The sequence below is a fragment of the Calidris pugnax genome, unplaced genomic scaffold, assembly GCF_001431845.1.
Source record: "Calidris pugnax isolate Ruff unplaced genomic scaffold, ASM143184v1 scaffold30, whole genome shotgun sequence".
Taxonomy (NCBI): domain Eukaryota; kingdom Metazoa; phylum Chordata; class Aves; order Charadriiformes; family Scolopacidae; genus Calidris; species Calidris pugnax.
This window is the reverse complement of record NW_015090776.1, coordinates 1,785,652-1,804,083: the sequence shown is the minus strand read 5'-3', so window position 1 is coordinate 1,804,083 and position 18,432 is coordinate 1,785,652. Positions and strand designations below refer to the sequence as shown.

The following is an 18,432-nucleotide window of genomic DNA, read 5'->3' as shown; positions in this document are numbered from 1 at the left end:
TTCTCTAAGTTTCATCCATGGAGATCTTGCAATCTCTCTTCATTTCAGTTTAATATTTTCCAGTTACGCAAAATTTGTTTTGACAATGGAAGTCAACATAATCATACTCATCACAAGCATTTTGCCACAGTCCATTCTCACCCCTCCTGTATCCTTTGAGGACTGGGTCACATCAAGAACACACAATACTTCGTGACCACTTCTGAGGCAAATGTACGTAAATCATGGCGAGAGCACTTATTAAATTCACATGCAGACAACAGCTTCTCAAGTTTCCCTGATTTCTTTTATACTGTTTTTTTAGCTGCAAAATAAAATTCCTTTAAAAAAGTCTGGAAAATCCCCTCATAAGAGAATGTTTCTTTCTCAGAAAGGTCATTCCCGTGAAACTTCCTCATTGCAAGGTCACAAGCAATGTCGTTATCTCCAGAAGACCTGGGTCAAATTAATAATGCCAAGAGTGGTACATCATATCTTGATTCAGAAATATAGAGTAGCCTTCTGAGTGGTGGGTTAGTGGCAACATGCTTGGCTTCTTGGGATACCTCTGAACAGAAGAGTTAACTGGAAAGGCATTCATTTTGGTGGCCCTCAGTACCACGTGTGAAAGGGTAAATCCCAAGAAAAACAGCTTTTACCCTGACGTCTTACTAATGGAGTGGGACAAAGAAAGAAAACGGAGAGGTGGAAGTGCAGAGACAACAAAAATGCCAGAGAGCTTAAAAGAGAAGGGAATATAGATGTAAAAAAGCTGCCTTGAAAGAGTCATGTTTAGCCTCTAACCAGAGGCAGAAACATTACCATGCACATGAAGCCGAACGTGCTGTTGGGCTTCTCCTGCAGCATTTGTTGCCACACAAGTGTATCGGCCAGCATCTTCGAGCAGGGCCTTGACAACTTGCAGAATACGGCCTGAAGACTCCAGCTGTACCAAAACAGAGAGCAGGGAACCACTTTACACAACCATCCCAGGCAGAGATGCCAAGCGTAACGGCAAAGTATGCGCTTACGCTGAATACAGTCAGTCTCATCTTTCTTCTAACCTGGGGCTAATATTCATGCAAGAGGTGTCTTGGTAGGTCAGAGACTTCAGTGTTCCTGGGACATGAGGATTATTAGCTGTACAGCTGTGAGGAGACCGAGATGGCAGAGGGGCAGGCAAGCAAGGTGAAGAGGAGGCTACAGGCAGAGAGAGCTGCCGCTGGCAAGATGTCAAAGACTGCTCCAGCCTAAAGTAAACCAAAGCCATTGCAAGCGCTCGACCCCCTGGAGCATGCAAGCACTGGGAAGGGCTATTCATTGAAAGTCAGGATCTCACAATGAGAAGGGAACATATAAGTAGGTGCTGCAATGGCAGTGCTTATAGAAAAACTCATCTAAATCCCGCCTCGCAGTGACAAGTAGGTAGGAGCCACCTCCTAACTGGCAGACAACCATGCCCTGGAGGTGTAAGAACAACTGAAAGGAGCCAGATGCTGAATTTACAGTCATGGACTCTTCTGGTGTGGAGGTGTCTAATGGGATTCAGTCTACTAAATAATGTTATTCAATCTAAAATACCAGCCTATTCAGGTAAAAAGCTCATTGCTCTCCAGGACGGATCTTTAGCACCTTTATATCCCAGCATGAGGGAAGCAAAAGGAAAAGAAACACTAACATGTATAAGTTCTTGTAACTATCTTTCATGGTTTGGATCCCATAAAAAAGCAGTGCTTACTCTTATATTTCCTCTGGCTGTGTTTACTGGTTGACCGTCTTTTAACCAAGTTATGGAAGGGCTGGGAATGCCATTGGCTATGCACTGCAATGTCACAGGCTTGTGTATCACAACAGCTCTCTCAGAAGTCCCAGCTGATTTGATGGTTGGAGGAACTGCAAGAAGCACCAGAAACAAAAATGAAGTATCATTTGAACATACACATTTAAATATAGAGAAGCAGTATCCCACAGGTAAGAGTAGCTCTACATCTACTTCACCTACTCCCATCTCCAATTTTTCAACCCACTAATACAAATAAACATTTACAGAAAATGTGAGCACCTTCTTGCTAGCAATTTAAAATAAAGGCAGTCCGCTGCTTCCCCTCCCCTCACCTCCTTGAGTAACCTACCATGCACAGTAACATCAAATTCCCTTTCATGTTCTCCTGCCTTATTTGCAGCCACACATTTATAGTGGCCAGTGTCTGACACTTGAGCTCGAGAGATGAGAAGTTTTTGTCCATTTAATAAGATCTTATGTCCAGCTCCCTCTTCAATTGGTTGACCATCTTTCAACCACCTACCAAAAAGAAAGTACAATCTCAGATCTCTATGAAAGTAAGACCAACAGCACTCCTAAAAGATGCACAATGCTATTACATGTCCCAGTAACTCTATTTGCATTTCTAGAAGGGTTTGGATATGTCAGGTAGTATTCTGCTTTTCTGAGTGCCATGGACCAAAATGGTTTATCAGGAGAAGGGATTGCACGGGGAACAGGCACTAAAGAAGTCAGAAAGGTGGAAGGGAAGCAGTAGTGAAAGCAGATGCCACCAGAGGTAGACAGAAATATCCAAAGCAAAAGTTATCACTGGTGGCAGATGAAAAGCACACAGCTGCATTAGCAAGGGAATGAGAGTTGTCAGCTTATCTTATTTATCATAATTTCCAGGACATGCATATTGGCACAATATACCAAACCACTTTAAAACAAAATCCTGAATCTGCCATGCGTGTGCCTGATGCTGTCTTCAGGGGAGCCAGGAGTCTGTCCTCCACATATTAACTATCACCAAATAACATGGGCAGTTCATAAGGACTACCTCCAAGCTCACCTAATCAACCATCAGATTATTTTTTTTTCTACTGTCACACCAACCCCCTTACGTGATAGTTGGTGAGGGTGTCCCTGTTGCTGAACAATCCAACTCCAAAGGGCTATGGAGAATCACAACGTAGTCCAAGAGCTCATCCCCACCTTCCACAAATGGGGGCACTGTAAGAGAAAAATCAACAGAAACATTTAAGCATTAGAAATGTCATAACGGTCCGTCTCAAATAGCAATGTTAAAAAAAAAAATTAAATATTGACATCTATCTCACATTGGGACATGTACAGATTTCTTGTTCATCACTGTTCCTTTCTGAAGGGAAACATCTACCCAATGACATTTTGTGGCTTCAAACCATTCTTCTCACTCTTTTTTATTGTTTCTTGTTTGTTTGTTTTTTCCAGATTCTGTCTGAAAAACCTTGTGAACGGGGCGTGAGGGAACCTTTAGCATCCTCTATCAGCAGCAGCAGCAAACTAAGGTGCAGAGGACTCTCTCCCACGTCCTCTTCACCCTTTCTCATTTCTCTCCAAGGAGTGGGTGAGCCCAGAAGGAAGCACTGCCATACAGCTCCTCCCAGCTCCTTCACCGGGAGGAAAAACACTGAGATACACCTGGAGTGGCAGAATGAATGCTCTATGTCTGCAAACAATAGCATTCAATGTTCTTCAAAGGGGCAGGTCAAAGCCTAAAAAACAAGCCTTTAAAGTTCTTAAACAAACTTTTCCGTGTCAACATAATGGGATTAACATTTGTACAAGTCATTTACCTAGAGATGTTCAGAAAGGACTGCTAAGATGCAGACAGTGGCAAAGGTTTCAATGCATAAGATTAAAAAAAAAAAAAATCTTTTTCAAGAAAAGATTGAAAATTTACACAACTTAAATTCAGAGAAAAATGTTCTTCCCCTAGAGGCAACTACTCCGTAATATTTTCAATTGTTCCCTTTCGTATCTATGATTTTTTCTATGAAGGCAAGTTAGAAGAATTTTAAAGGTTACTGAGAATAGTATTTACCTACCACTTGCATAAAAAGTCTTCAAGAACTAACCTGAAAGTAAGAGTCTTCAAGCTCTCCTGTAACCTGGACAGAAAAAGTGTGCAGTGGCTGGGTTTAACTAGATAAGTAACTTGACTGATATTTCATATAATGATACCAACAAAAATAAAAACATACTTTATTAGGTTTATGGGAATCTGATAAATCAGTAATTCTGTTGCTCACACACCTAAGATTTCAACTTCATATTTGATTTCTTGTTCCCCAGCTATGCTTGTGGCCACACACAAATACTGGCCCTGGTCAGCCTCAACAGCATTCAAAATCTCCAGCTTCTTCCCACCAGATAAAATACGGAGGTTGTCACTTGCTTTCACAGGCACACCATCTTTTAACCAGGTAAGGAGAGGTGGAGGGTTCCCAGCAGCTTTACACTCTAACGTGAGTGAATTGCCAGCAACCACCTGCCTGCTCTGGGCTGTGTCTGCATCGCCCTCAATTACCGGAGGAACTGCAGAAAGGGAAAAAAAATATATTACAAGTGATTAATTCTTGTAGCCAGAAAATGTACTAAGAGCAAATGGGTTAGTTCCTCCCCACCCACTTTGGCTCTATATGCCACTAGTCATGCACAATTTCATGTGAGAATTTGCTGCCGGGGCAAGCCAAGACAAAGGGGAAACAGAGAAGTCAGAAGATGTAGTTCAGTATTGACCAGTTGTACAAAATAGAGGATCTGCAGGGCTTTGAGATGGAAGAATTAAATCTGAAGGTTTTAAAACACTACACTAAAGATCCCACCCCGAGTGGCTATTCCAGGTAAGTGGTGTTCAGCATGCATACGTGAGAAAGGATACATGAGTAGAAATAGTTTTGATACTTCACCAAAGCATGCTATCAAGGCCTGTGACGTCAAGAGCTTTTTGGGAGTCACATAAAGCACAGAGTGTAAAGCTCCCTTTACATGGCCCTTCTAACACAGGCCAATCTTTAAACACAACCACTGACTGCTGTTCACCCTCGACAGGCCCACAAAGGCAAAAGAGCTTTCAAAATGCACTTTCTGTAACATGGCAAGTAACCAAGTTAAATAAACTCTCACTTACCATAGACATCCACGTCATATGTTTTCTCAGCAGCTCCAGCGACGCTGCTCGCGCGGCAAGTGTACCTTGCAGAATCTGATACTCGGGCCCGAGGGATCTGCAGGAATTGCCCTCTCTCCACATACAAGGCTTGAGGGCCAGAAATAATTGGTCGTCCATCCTTGTACCACATTATGGTAGGAACGGGGATTCCCTTGGTTTCGCATTCCAAGTTTATAAGATTGTTAAGAAGCGCCGATACCTCTGTGGTGGTATTTCCTCCTTTAATACTAGGAGGGACTATTTCAAAAGAGAAAACAGTATTAAATCCTTACTATACAAGTCTGTGTAGATTTAAATAGATTAAACATTAGAATGCTGTAAGAATAAAAGATTTTAGCTTAAATCAAATTTCCAACCCTACCTGGTGTGTTTTTGTTTTTGTTTTTTTCCTGTAAGAATAAAAGATTTTAGCTTAAATCAGACTTCCAACCCTACCTGGTGTTTTTTTGTTTTTGTTTTTTGACTCAGCAGTTATATGTTGCATATACAATTTTCTGGGACACACTGACAGTTGAAAGTATGAAGAAAACACAACATAAATGTAACCTAACCTCAAAGGGACACCATATACTTAAGAAAAAAGTGCCACAGGAAGGACCATTGCAAAGCTGTGCCGCCCCACTAGAGGCACCTGGCTCCTTATAGGGTCCAACACGTGCCCAGTTAGGAGAGCTGGGCCTCCATGCATCTTGCAGTGCATTTGGTCATGGCTCTGCCTCTTCCCTGTCTCCGAGGGGTAAAGAAAGAGCAACCCCAGTTTACCTTGGGAGGTGCACCATCCCAACAAGGAACAGCAACCTGCTGTTTAAAATTCCAAATACATCCTAGAGCCTCTACGACTGGAGTGGGAATTGTTCAGTACTCAAAACTTCCGAAGATGAAGTCACCTTCTTTGAGACTAAATACGAGCTTAACAGTCTAGCTTCATGCTCCTATTTTTGAAACTTTTGGCCCTTAGTCATTTCCCTTGCTCACTAGGCAGCCGTACTCAGATTTTTCTAGCAAACAAGCTCTCGTGTAAATCAGCCAATATAAAGAGTTCGTAAATCTCTGTAGAAGTAATAAAAACACAGTGCAATTGGCAACAACTAAATTTATGACTGCTGAAAGTACCAGAGACATCTGGCAGACACATTAACTCCTCTGCTGCCAAACATGCTCAGTATATCCTAGATTTCCACTGACTTCCATAGTGTTCATTTAAAATACCACTGCAGAAATGTAAAGGAAAGTGGCAATGAATGGATCTACACCTATGAGATGCGTCTGGAAGATTATCAAACCACAATGAAATATTTTCATAATTAAATACTTTGTGTGCAAAAATACACAAACCTACACAATATGCTGAAACAAACCCAGTTCAAAGGAGAATGCATTTCTCTATCAGCGCATCCACAGACAGGGAACAGTTTTAACATGGTGTTCTGGGAAAATATCAAAGTCAAAAGTAGGGCTAAACAGCTAAAACCAAGTAAGAACTAGCAAGAATTAACATCTAGGTTCCTCACTTACTCTGTGGGCTTCCGTTTGTTCAGCCAGGATTAATGAGAAATTTAAAAGTAAAGAGATATTCCATTCTACTACCACAAATCCACCCTTCTCTTCTGAAGAACCTGAAGTAAATTCTAGTCATCTCTGAGGATTTTATTTGTGTCGGGTTTTTTTTCCTCTAATCTCACAACAGCCACAATCACCTCCAAGTTCGTAGTAATGTATTACAAGTTCACAGATATCAGAAGGAAAGACACACAATCTTCAGAAGCAAATCCATAGCAAATGAGGACTCATCAGCTTAGGGGCTCACAGACTTAAATTCCTACACTTCACACTCAGGGCACAAGAGCGTTATCTCAGCTATAGCTTTCTGCACTTGTTTCCCCATAATTTCTGCTAGCACTGGGCTCTCTGAGTTTTCAGGTCTAACTGGATGTTCACACATTCTGTGTCTTCCAAATTGAAAAACTCTTCCTCTTGTCTCCTTTGAAGTCTTCCTTCAAAAGCTACTTCTTCCGTCTTCCGTGAATCTTTCCCCTTCTTTTCTCCCAACTGACAATCTCTTAAATTAAGTTAAACTTATCTAGGCTAACCATAGGAATTGTCTGTTCTCCATGTCTTTGCTAAGACTCCAGTGCTTGTAAAAACACTAAAAGTATACCCAGTGTTCTATAAACTTCCCAAAAATAATAATGATGTTAAAGTGGTTATCTCATGCTAGCATTTCTTCTCTTGCTATAAATGACCTCAGTTCACACCCATTTAAGGCAGATGTCATACCACACTACCTGAAGGTTATCTGGAACATTATTTTCCAAAGACTATTTGGATCCAATTCTTACTAGTTATGCACTTTATTTTATACTTCTGCAAAAACTTTAACTTATTCCTGGCTGAATTTACTCTTAGCACTAGGTTAAGGAAAATAAAACTATGAGTGCATTAAAATAAAATGCTTCTAATTAATTTTCACCTCCCTAAGACAAAAATAAAACTATGAGTGCATTAAAATAAAATTCTTCTAATTAATTTTCACCTCCCTAAGATCAAAATAACAAAGCCAATGTTATCATAAAATAATTCAGTTAAAACTAATTAACAGCAAAATTTGAGTAGGCTATTCAAGATTTTTGGCTTTTGTCAATTAGAAACTAATAAAAAACATGAAAAAACCACTTAAAGGCAGAGTTTGCAAAGGCTACATCCATACTTAACTTGAGATACATAAATGCTCAAAATGATCACTTTGTCAAAAGATGAATATTAAGTTATGTTTATACTGAAATATTGCAAGATTAGAGCCTTAGCTTGTATTTGTCTGAGCATCTCCATTCAAAAAAGAAATCTTAGAAGTAAGGTTAAAGGATTTTCTATGACCAGGCATTCTATAAACTTACCATGGATGATCAGCTTGACCTCCTTAACTTGTTTGCCAGCAGTGTTGGTGGCACTGCACTGGTAACGACCTTTGTCAATCCTTCGAGCACTTTTTATGTGTAGAACTTGATCTTTGTCCAGAAGCTCAACATTAGGATCACCCAAAAACAAGGGCCTGGAACAGAGATTATTTTGCCTCACAGAACTTTGACCCCATCCTTTCAACATTAATTTAAACTGACAGTAACAAGAAGGGGTCCTTTAACCGCAGTAATTGTACCTTTAAAGAGTACCACTTAGCACTAGAGCAACAGCACTAAACTGAAGAGTCATCATAAAGTGACAAACTATTATTATTGACTTCACCAAAATACAGAAGTACTTTACTTAGGTCATCCAGGATGCCAGAATCAGAGATGGAGTCCCACTCCTGATTTCAGTTTCTTTTTCTAAGTACTTAGGTCATAACATTCCTTTGCTGATGACAAAATGTCTGCATTTACTAGATGTAAGTGGCAACATATCAATACCAAAGAATAAGGAATTGTCCTATCAGAATAACTGTGAGTACTAGCTATCGCCTATACTGAACTACATTGTTAAACATCAACACTATTTTAAAAAAAAGCAAGCCCATTTTGTTTTTCAGCTAATATTTAAGCCACCAAGAATTCTTCCCTTGTATGCTTTCCTGAAAGATGAGATGAAAAATTGAAACATGTAGGCTACAAATGTTTTAAAACCTTTAATGGCCGTATGCAGAACTGCACAAGGCTCTAGCTAGGAAAACGTTTCATACCTGTACTGTCTACCAATTAAAAAAAAAATCATGTCAGCAAAACAACTGTATATTAACTAAAGATATGTTTAAAATAATTCAGATGTAATGAACTCATGGAAATAGTTACGTTTGTCTTGGTTCAAGGATTGTCTGGCTTTAAATACAATAAATCTGCTCTGCAAGTGCCAGTGTCAGCAACAGGACAGTTCACAAAGAAAAGCAGGAGACTAGCTCTTGATTAAAGAACTTACCATCTCACATCACCGCAAGTTTTATCTGCTGACAATAACTTCATACTGAGAGCTAAAAGCTGAGTTTGCTGGTACTGTTCACCTTCTTCCTCTACATTTGAAGGGAGGAATAAGCTAGACACAAACCACAAAACATAGAACACACTTACTTGCCATCTTTGAACCAGTGAATGTCAGGAAAAGGGAAGCCTTTTGCTCTACATTCCAGACTGATTTCCTGGTTGAGGATGACTGCAATTTCACCAGAGGTATCAGCACCTATTACACTTGGTGGAACTTTAAAAAGACAAACATTAAGGAAGAACTGGTATTTAATCAGGAAGGTACGCTATGGAACTGGAAGAAAAGCCATAGTGAATCATGCTATTCCCTTGAAAACAACTTTAGCATTTACAAGATAATTTCTACTATGACAAGCACTTCCACACTTGTGCTGGTGAACTCTACATGAGACGACCCCTGTGTTAGACTGCTGTACACCCAAAATGCAAAATGACCAAAGTCCAGAAATGAAAAGCAGCATTTTGTCTGTGTTACTGCAAGAATGGCAAATTCTCAGTCTTCAAAAGCCACCATGAAGTAGCCAATATTTAACAGACAGTGAGAGAAAGAATTAATTTATAATAAATAGAAATATCAGGACTTCTTCAGTATCAACTGTTTTTCAAATCGCCATCTTAAGAAAAAAAAAAAACCATCCCACCCCACCCCACCCCCCCCCAAAAAAAAAACCCACACAAGCAGAAAAACCCCAAAACACAGAACTCACCTAGTATATCTAGGTTAAACAGCTTCTCAGAACTTCCTGCTACATTTATGGCTTTGCATGAATATTGTCCAGCATCATCAGTAGCAGCTTTAAGAAGCTTCAATATCTTCCCATTGTGCAAAATCTGGATTGTACTGCTTTCCACAACCTTAAAAGAACCCGAGACATTAGCCTTATGTGATCCAAGTTACATCAGCCAAATATCACAGCTGGATTTTTATATGAAAATGGTACTTTTAGTCTAAGGATAATCTGTTTCCTCTTTCAGTTATAGCACTAATCTCCTCAACTTCTACAATCTATTCAATATGAGTCGTAGTTCAACATACAATAGAGTGTGGGAAAACCAAAGCCCTTCTTCATCTATCAGTAATGGTCAGTTACAAAGGTGCATAAAGGGGTCTCTCCCCATCTTAAACTATCACTTCTCAGCTATAAGTAGAAGCATAGGACTCAGCAATAATCCAGAGGAATTCAAATCACCTCGGAGAGTTCTCATTTCTCCACCCACAGAATTAATAAAATACTGTTTATTTGTCTCCACTGCAAGGACTCTGGGAGACTGCTAAGGCAATTCCTAGGGGGAATCTTGAAAATGAAAAGTTAGATTTATTGAACAGCTGAATTAATGGCTTAGCCATGGTTAGCTGGCTTTCTGTGTGGATGCTCTTAGTGCAGTTTAAATATATGTGAAGGCATGTATGTGTATTTACTTTAAATGAATTCTCACATCGACCACTCAAAAGTCAACACATAATTAATGATGTCTATGTTATTTCCATTAGGTTAATCACACATACCTGGACATCTTCTTTATACCAGGAGATGATTGGGAAGGGGTTACCAGATACTTCACAGAAGAGACTTACAGGGTGATGAACAACTACAGAGGTATTTGTCACCTTTTCTTGATCTTTAATTTCAGGAGGAACTGCAAGAAAGCTCGAAGTCATATATTAAGTCTTCTATTCCCTTGATTTTGCACTTTCTCCTTCCCCCCAAGTGAAGGACCACTGTTATCTAAAATTTCTCAGACTCTTTCTCTCCCCAACGTTTCCATTTGTCTTTTGGTTCTGGACATATCTCCCTGTGACCCTTCTTCTCTTTCACAAAAAAACCCAGTCATCTCTTGCCCAATACCAGACTCCCAGGGAAATTCAGCCAAACACAACCACCATCAACATTTTAAGAGAATAATCTTTAAGATTAAATAAATTTGAGATTAAATTTAATTTAAATCTCAATCTTAAAATCTCATGTTATTTGTTTAGCATATAAAGGAAGTAGATTCCAGAGAGTCATCGTTCCTCTTCACTGGTCCAGTTATCCCCAAGAACACCTGCCTATCATATGTCCCACTAGGAATGCAAAGAAAATTGACTTATATGGTGGATTAGAAAGTTCAAACCCACTGAGCTGGCACAATATGGAATTCCTGCTTTTCTCAGAATAAAAAGAAGGATATAACCCTGCTTAGGCATCAGAATTAACTATCATGAGAAATGAACACAGCTGGAATAAAAGTACTGCGTAAGAAGCAAAATATCAAAACATGTCTCAAGGCTACCTGTACGTTTTCTATTTTCCAATTAGGATTTTGGAAGAAGGATATCAGGGAGCGAGAATTCTATTCTGTGTTCACTGTGATAAATATCTTTTCTCATATTTAGATTTGAAATGCAAATCTATCACCCGATCTTTAATTTCTACAGTCCACAAATCTTCAATTTGTTACTTGCATAGAATTTTTTTCAAGTATAACTAAAGCCCTCTACCAATGAAACACACCTAGCTCTTTGAGCAAAACAAAGATGATTTGTGCATAAAGTCATAGAGAACAATAGAAAAGATACAGAAATTATCAGAATAATAGAAATGCAAGTACTCAGATTTGATTTTTTTCATTTAACTGCACATGGGCAGATTTGGGACACCCAATTTCCACCAATAAAAGAGAAGATGTTCTTCAAAAACAGTTTCCCAATAGTTGTATTTATTATTTACCATGAACTTTCAGGTTATATTTTCTTTCTGTGCTTCCAGCTTCATTGGTTGCCACACAGATATATTCTCCATTATCAGAAGGTGTAACAGAAGCTATGACCAGCAGTGTCCCATCCTCCAGAATTGAAATCCCTGGTTCATTGCCCACCAGCTCTCTTCCATTACGTAGCCATTTGATGACAGGCTTTGGAATACCTAACAGGAAAAAACTGAAGCTTCAAGAAACTCTTAACTCAGCTCAAAATAAGAAAGATTCAAACAATTCCCACCACTTGCTGGATATCTTACTGGCAAGGACAATGCATAGGGAGGCCATAAGAAGCAGCCCCAACTTTTACAGTATGATTTCAACAGTAAAAAACTTAAACAATACAATAACCTTGTTGGCTAATAATGACTTTTCACAGAACTTCTGCACATGGTGTTTATTTAAATCACTCTTAGCTTGATTTTTTCCACATAAAGTACATATGGAAAATACCATGCATATTCTACATTTTTACCATGCCAAAGATTACACAGAAACACGGTAATTTTCAATAATCAACAGAAAAATATACTTTCGTCACTAAAAGTGGTAGCAATAATACACACCTTTTGCTGGACATGGGAATGCAATGCGTTGATTTGCCACTCTTTCTTGAAAGGGATTATTGTAGGGAGGGTCCAGATCCTCAATAGTAGGAGACTCTGAAAGAAAATGATACCCCAAAAAAATTCTTGACCTCTGCTTCCAAATGTGAAAATACAGTTTGGCAATACATAAGTGTCTCTCTCATTCACACAAGGTCAGATTCCAATAACCCTCTTTACACTGATGAAGTGTACTACACAAGCAGCCTTGATTTCCACAGGAGTATTTTAAGAAGTAAGCAGTACAAAGAGGCTTTCAAATTTTACTGAAATTGGTTCACTCTAAAACCCACTATATTTGTTTTGAAGGCAGAGACAGTGTTTCTGCAAAATCTGAAAAATACTGTTTAAAATGTTTTTTCTTATACCACATACTAGCACTACTTCCATTCTTCGTTCTTGCATCTTATTTTAAAAGTGTGTAGACTGAGACTCTACAAAGAATATTATTTATAATTAAGTAAAGTTATTGGCAGTTCTTTGCTGTTTGTAACAAGCGGCTCTCAGCTCTCCAAAGGGATCAGAATGGTGCCTTTAGACTATTACAAAGAATAAATAATTCCTACTTAGCTTAAGTCAGTCATGCTACATTGATGTATGTCAGCCCATCAAGTGAGGAGTTGCACAACATATTTAAATTGGCACATTGACCACTGTTGCCCTGTCACCTTTTCAATAGCATGCTGATTGAGTGAAGAGCTCAATTTCAGCTCATGCAAAATTCCAATTACATTGAAAGCTGTCACACCAGGCACCTACTACAAAAAGAAATCATAAGTAGCTTGAACAGTTTCATTAATAGAAAGAAAAAAAAGTAATATATTTTAAGTTTCCTTTTCTTATTTCTGCAAATTCTCCAAAGACTATTTGTCTATTCTAATTTTCCATAATTAACATCAGAACATAAAATCTAAAACAGATTTGGATTTTGCATTACATAACAGTCAACAGCAAAGAGCACTGTCCTCTATAACATGAACCAGAAAGCACTGGCATGAAATGATACACAGCCAGGGCAGGAGGCAAGTTTACAGCCCTAATATAAATACCTTGAACTTGCACTGTTATCTCTGCCGCGTCGCTGCCTGCTACATTACTAGCGACACACTTGTAGACTCCGGCGTCAGGAGGCTGGACGTTGCTGATGGTTAGAGCTCCATCCAGGCTGTGGAGAAACTGCCCACCATCGATGGGCACAGCACTTCTGCCTTGGAACCAGGTGATTGTTGGGGGAGGGATCCCCTGGGCACTGCAGGGTATGTCAACTCTGTGGCCAGCTTGGACTTTTAAAACTCGAGGCCCACGCTGTATCTTTGGAGGTACTGAGGAAGAGAAGTTTAGTCCAGAGCAACGTGAAGATGTACAAGATCATTCTTGAAGGAAATTCTTTTCTGTTTTTGTCATTTCAGAATATGTCCGTCTTTATTCACGGAAACCAAATTCCCTCAGGTGACTAAGGAAGCAGACCTGCGTGTGTTCTACATAGGATAGGATGTACATACCCTATTGCTTACCCTATTTGAAGAAGCTACATTTCAAATTCTACTGCATGACTTCCACATGAATAGTGTAGTATTGTTATACTGGGCATATTTGAGTAGCTATGGGTACTGGCTATTCATAACACAAAACAATTCAAATGCTTTTCTGATAAAATTAATTACATTTTTCTTTTGACATTTTAATTTCCTTCCCCTGATTCCTGATCTTTCTATGCTTCCAAACACAAATTCAGACAAGGAGATAAAATATGACGGGAAGAGATTTTGCTGGTCCCGAAGAATAACACAAATCCAACATAACTCTTTTGCCACATGGTCCTTCTTTCTAAGGATCATTGACAGTTAATAAAACTCACAAAGAATGTCTGAAACAATCACAAGTGCCATTTTTCCAGGCTCTGCATTAATATACAGTTACAGATAAACAAAGATGTGCACCGGTATCAGATGTCTCTATGCACAGGATCAAACAGCAGTCTGCTACAGCCATTGCAATTCAATTAGCAGAGCCTGAAGGTTTCAGAGCTGCTGTGGGCAAGAGTCCCAATTTGGTACATTGGTGGCATGTGATCCACTTCAAAGATGCGTACTGGCCATGGGCATTGGCAGCAACACTTCCAAACTCTATGTGAACCATCAGAAAACTATCTATAAATCCACAATTACTATTGACCAGTCTCATCTGGGCTGTACCAGGCCATGGCTCCTGCAGCTACTCTCCTGTGCACTTCAGCACTGGCAGGAGGTACACGTGCCACAAGCCTGTGCTTCTGTCTGACCCAGGTGAGGAGGAATAAATGAGAGAGTGTGGAGCCAACAAAACATTACATTGTGTGAGTAACTAAGAGAATGTGGCTGGGACCTCAGTATGGGGAAGGAGGAGAGTCACGAGAGTGACAACATGTTATCTATGGTAAGAAGAAAAAGGAAGGAGACATGGGTCCTAGCTTGAGCAAGAGCTACTAGACACCTTCACTGAGGGGAAGGGAGGTGGGCACAAGCACAGGGTGCTGGTATGAATAGAGAAAGTACAGTAAGATGGGTTATAGATTAGTTTGTGAAGGTGGGTACAGCAGAATGTATATGCATATAGCTGTGCACAAAGCCAGGAGCAGCTGCCTATACCCACAGGTGACACAGCTGCACACTGGTTTTGCTACCAGGTGTTCAAGCAAACTTTTACATTTGCTACCAGAAGAGTTTGGATACGTAATTCCCACCAAGTTGGTGGGAACTTGAGACCTGTAAGGTTCAGCCAACTCTGCTGTTCTCAGCTGCTGTTTGCAAACTTCCTGCTGAGGAACCTCTTGCACAGAGAGCATCCAAGTGCATTAGAACACAAGTTTTCAGTTCTTAACACTCTTCTGGCTGACTTGAAAAGAGTTAGATGCCATATAGGGCTAAAATTCTTCCATGAGTCTAAGGAAGGGGTGTGCATGTGTGTATATATGTGTATACCTATGTGTGTGTATAATGTTTCCTTTCCACATAATCAATAACAACTTGCAGATGAAGATAACATGATCTGAAAGAATACAGGTCAATTGCATTTAATACATATAAGGAAAAAAATTTTTAAAAGCAAAGCTCTGCATGATGCTAAATTCCACGTGGAAGCTTGCAGATGACCGTCCCTTAAGTAAAAACTTACCATGTACGCTCAGCTTCACTGACTGAGTGGCATTCCCAGCAATATTTGTGGCTACACAGATATACATTCCACTGTCTGAAATTTGTGTCTCACTAATCTTCATTGACCCTGAGGGTAGGAAAGCATGTCTGGAAAAATAAGAAATAGATACATTATATAAACTCGCATTGAAAAGTGAATGACCTCTACTTACACATTGATAATGACTGCTATGAGTTTAAATAACACCATTCTACAGGGCAGAGTGAGCTGTGCCCTTACTGAGCCACTGCATTCAGAACACGCAAAAAATATCTAAAATACAAGATCTAAACGAAAAAATTTGGTTCTATCTACTTAGAGAACATATTATAATCTGTCTTGTTTCTAGAAACAGAAAAGAAAAAAAAAATCAGGTAGAGAAATGGAGCTCTTCAACCTCCCATCACAAATTTTTGCTCAGCCTAGGTCAGCAGGGTCAGAAAGTTAAACAACTTTTGATACTATTTCCTCCTGGCAAAAAAGCTGTTATGAGGTTAAAGATGGCAAAAGGGTTTCTGAAGAGTATTTGGATTCAAAACCACCAGTTCTGATGTTTATAGAAATTGTTGCTATTCATCACTAAATAGTTAACTACATAGTATTGATTTTTATTACAGCTCTGGTCACAGGCTTGTAAAATTGTAAAAGACAGTCTTAGGCAGCTAAGCCAAACTCTTCTTATGTAGAAATCAAAAGCAACAGAGATAGGGAAAAAATGAGGAGAGAATGAAAAATGACAGCTAAGAACTGACAAGAAAAAATTCAAGTGTAGCACTCACGGTTATATACAGAACTTAGGCAAAGATGGTGGGGAATTAGTGGTATCTTGTCTTCCTTGTTTTCATACGGGAATAAATGGTGAATTTTGGGATTGCAATGGCCCGGAGAGATGAATGGGAAAAAACTGAAGTATTTCCTCTTGGCCATGCAAATCTGTCTGATATAATTCCCCCTTTGCTGCTCGTATCTTTCCAATTTTATTTTTTTTTAAAGTAACCCCAAAAGATATTATTGCTGGGGTAACTTATCTCCATTATTTTCTCCACTAACTAGGTTTGCTTTCTGACAGAAGTTCCTTCATTTCTGATTTCACTCTTCTTTTGTTTACTGGTCACATCTCTAACATCATCTTTTGGGTGGTCTCAAACAATTTTGTTTGGACTAACTCTTTAACTTTTGCTGACATCTGTAAGCAATTTAATGGAATGGGCTGAGCTGGACTTCTGTTACTCTGGACACTTGGATGTCTCCACAACAGCCATGAGCAAGTAGCCTAATTTATAAATGTCTTCTGAGGTAAAACAAGGACAAGGGATCAAGAATGTGGATTAGTGCATGCAACACGCTCACAGGACACAGCAGAAAATTCCACACAGATAACTAACAACAAAGCAACTCCCTGTGCACAAGCCTCCTTCACCAAACATGCTGGCCCAGCAGCTTTAGTTGCTGAGGCTGCTGCAGTCACTCTAAGGTGCAGGTCTGGCCACCTTCAGGTCTGTATGATTCCTAAATTCAGCTCGGACATTGCCTGATTCTTTCCACTTGGATCAGTGAGAGACACTAGACAAGGGGCACAGCAATCTCTACAGTGTGCTTTTGGCCAGAGTTACTGTTTTCTGGTTTATGAATGCAGCTGCAGCCTTTAACCCTTCTGAGGTATCTTGAAGACTAGAAAGCACAAGCTTGCCCCATGACAGTAACTGGCACTTCAGCTGGGAACATACAGAGAATAATCACCTACTTGTTTCCTCTCTTATTTTGCACCATGCTAAAACAATAAGGAAGGACTCCACCATTGTGGCCCATTTTGAATACAAGACGGTCCCCAACTCTTCAGTCTCTAAGGTTGTCAACTCAACATTTTTATAAGCATTTAGCCATGTTTTCACATGTCCAAGAATATCTGGAGAGATTTTGTATCCAAAACACAGTGAGCAATCAGCCCCTGTAAGCACTCCCAAACATCTATCATCACGTGTATTCTACCGGCAGCCCAGAGTTCATATGAATAACCAACAGTGCTCCCTTGAGCATAAATGTAAGTGCTTAAGAAAAGAAAAGCAGTTTTAAAGAATTATAATCAAGCACAGATTATGTGGGTCTCTGGGCACCACCAGAGTACGAATATAACAGGATCTCTTTCATCCTGGCCTCCTGAGATTGCATATAAACACGCACTGGAATGGAAGCTGCACAATGATGTCTTCATTTCCTTCAGAAAGAGACATACATTTGGTTTGGGAAAGAGAGTTTCAAGACCTAGCAAAATAGGATCCTCATGCAAGACAACTTAATACCTCTGAATGATCCTGAGGTAATTAGAAATCATATAACTTTCCAAAATCTTGAAAGCTTAGACACAATTTCACTTTTATTTTCATTAACCCATTGTTACCTTGGAGAGAACGGAGAAATGAGCTGCATTTCTTTGGCCCAGGTAATTATGGGGGGTGGCAAGCTCTTTACTTCACATGGAAGTGTGACATCTTCCCCCACAATTACTGAGATCTCTATGGGTTTATCATACGCGTTTCCTTGCTGGTCTCCAGGCCTGGATACTCTCGGTTTCACTATAACATGGAACATGTTAAGAAGTTGTAATGAATATATACGTATTTGTACAAACATAACACCATACTGTTCTATTTCAGATTAAACATCTATTTTTGACATGTTTGCAATAGACATAAATCCCTGTAATGCTGACAATATTTGTACAAACATAACACCATACTGTTCCATTTCAGATTAAACATCTATTTTTTTTTTAATCAGGTATATAATGTTACAATCCTATTTTTAATGACATGTTTGCAATAGACATAAATGACTATAATACTGACGTACACTGCCTGTAGCTCAGACCCTGGCTGATGCCTACATGCAATACCACAAATACCAGCAAGACTGCACTACCTACCCAAAAAGCTGGATAGGAAGAGAGACATGGAGTTCACCCATATGCCAAGCTCTGTATTGCAT

At 39.4% G+C, this 18,432-nt stretch overlaps 1 protein-coding gene across 1 annotated transcript in view; it reads right to left on the bottom strand.

The window, feature by feature from the left end:
* HMCN1 (hemicentin 1) overlaps positions 1-18,432 on the bottom strand; it is a 223,243-nt gene that overhangs the window by 109,764 nt on the left and 95,047 nt on the right. The window contains exons 22-36 of the mRNA XM_014946817.1: positions 17,846-18,020; positions 15,427-15,554; positions 13,323-13,595; positions 12,235-12,330; positions 11,641-11,835; positions 10,437-10,567; positions 9,637-9,784; positions 9,017-9,143; positions 7,856-8,010; positions 4,920-5,198; positions 4,043-4,324; positions 2,869-2,977; positions 2,112-2,281; positions 1,718-1,872; positions 802-925 (exon numbers count right to left, since the gene is read on the bottom strand). Coding sequence (XP_014802303.1) covers positions 802-925; positions 1,718-1,872; positions 2,112-2,281; positions 2,869-2,977; positions 4,043-4,324; positions 4,920-5,198; positions 7,856-8,010; positions 9,017-9,143; positions 9,637-9,784; positions 10,437-10,567; positions 11,641-11,835; positions 12,235-12,330; positions 13,323-13,595; positions 15,427-15,554; positions 17,846-18,020 — 2,547 coding nt within the window. The remainder of the gene's footprint in view (positions 1-801; positions 926-1,717; positions 1,873-2,111; positions 2,282-2,868; positions 2,978-4,042; positions 4,325-4,919; positions 5,199-7,855; positions 8,011-9,016; positions 9,144-9,636; positions 9,785-10,436; positions 10,568-11,640; positions 11,836-12,234; positions 12,331-13,322; positions 13,596-15,426; positions 15,555-17,845; positions 18,021-18,432) is intronic.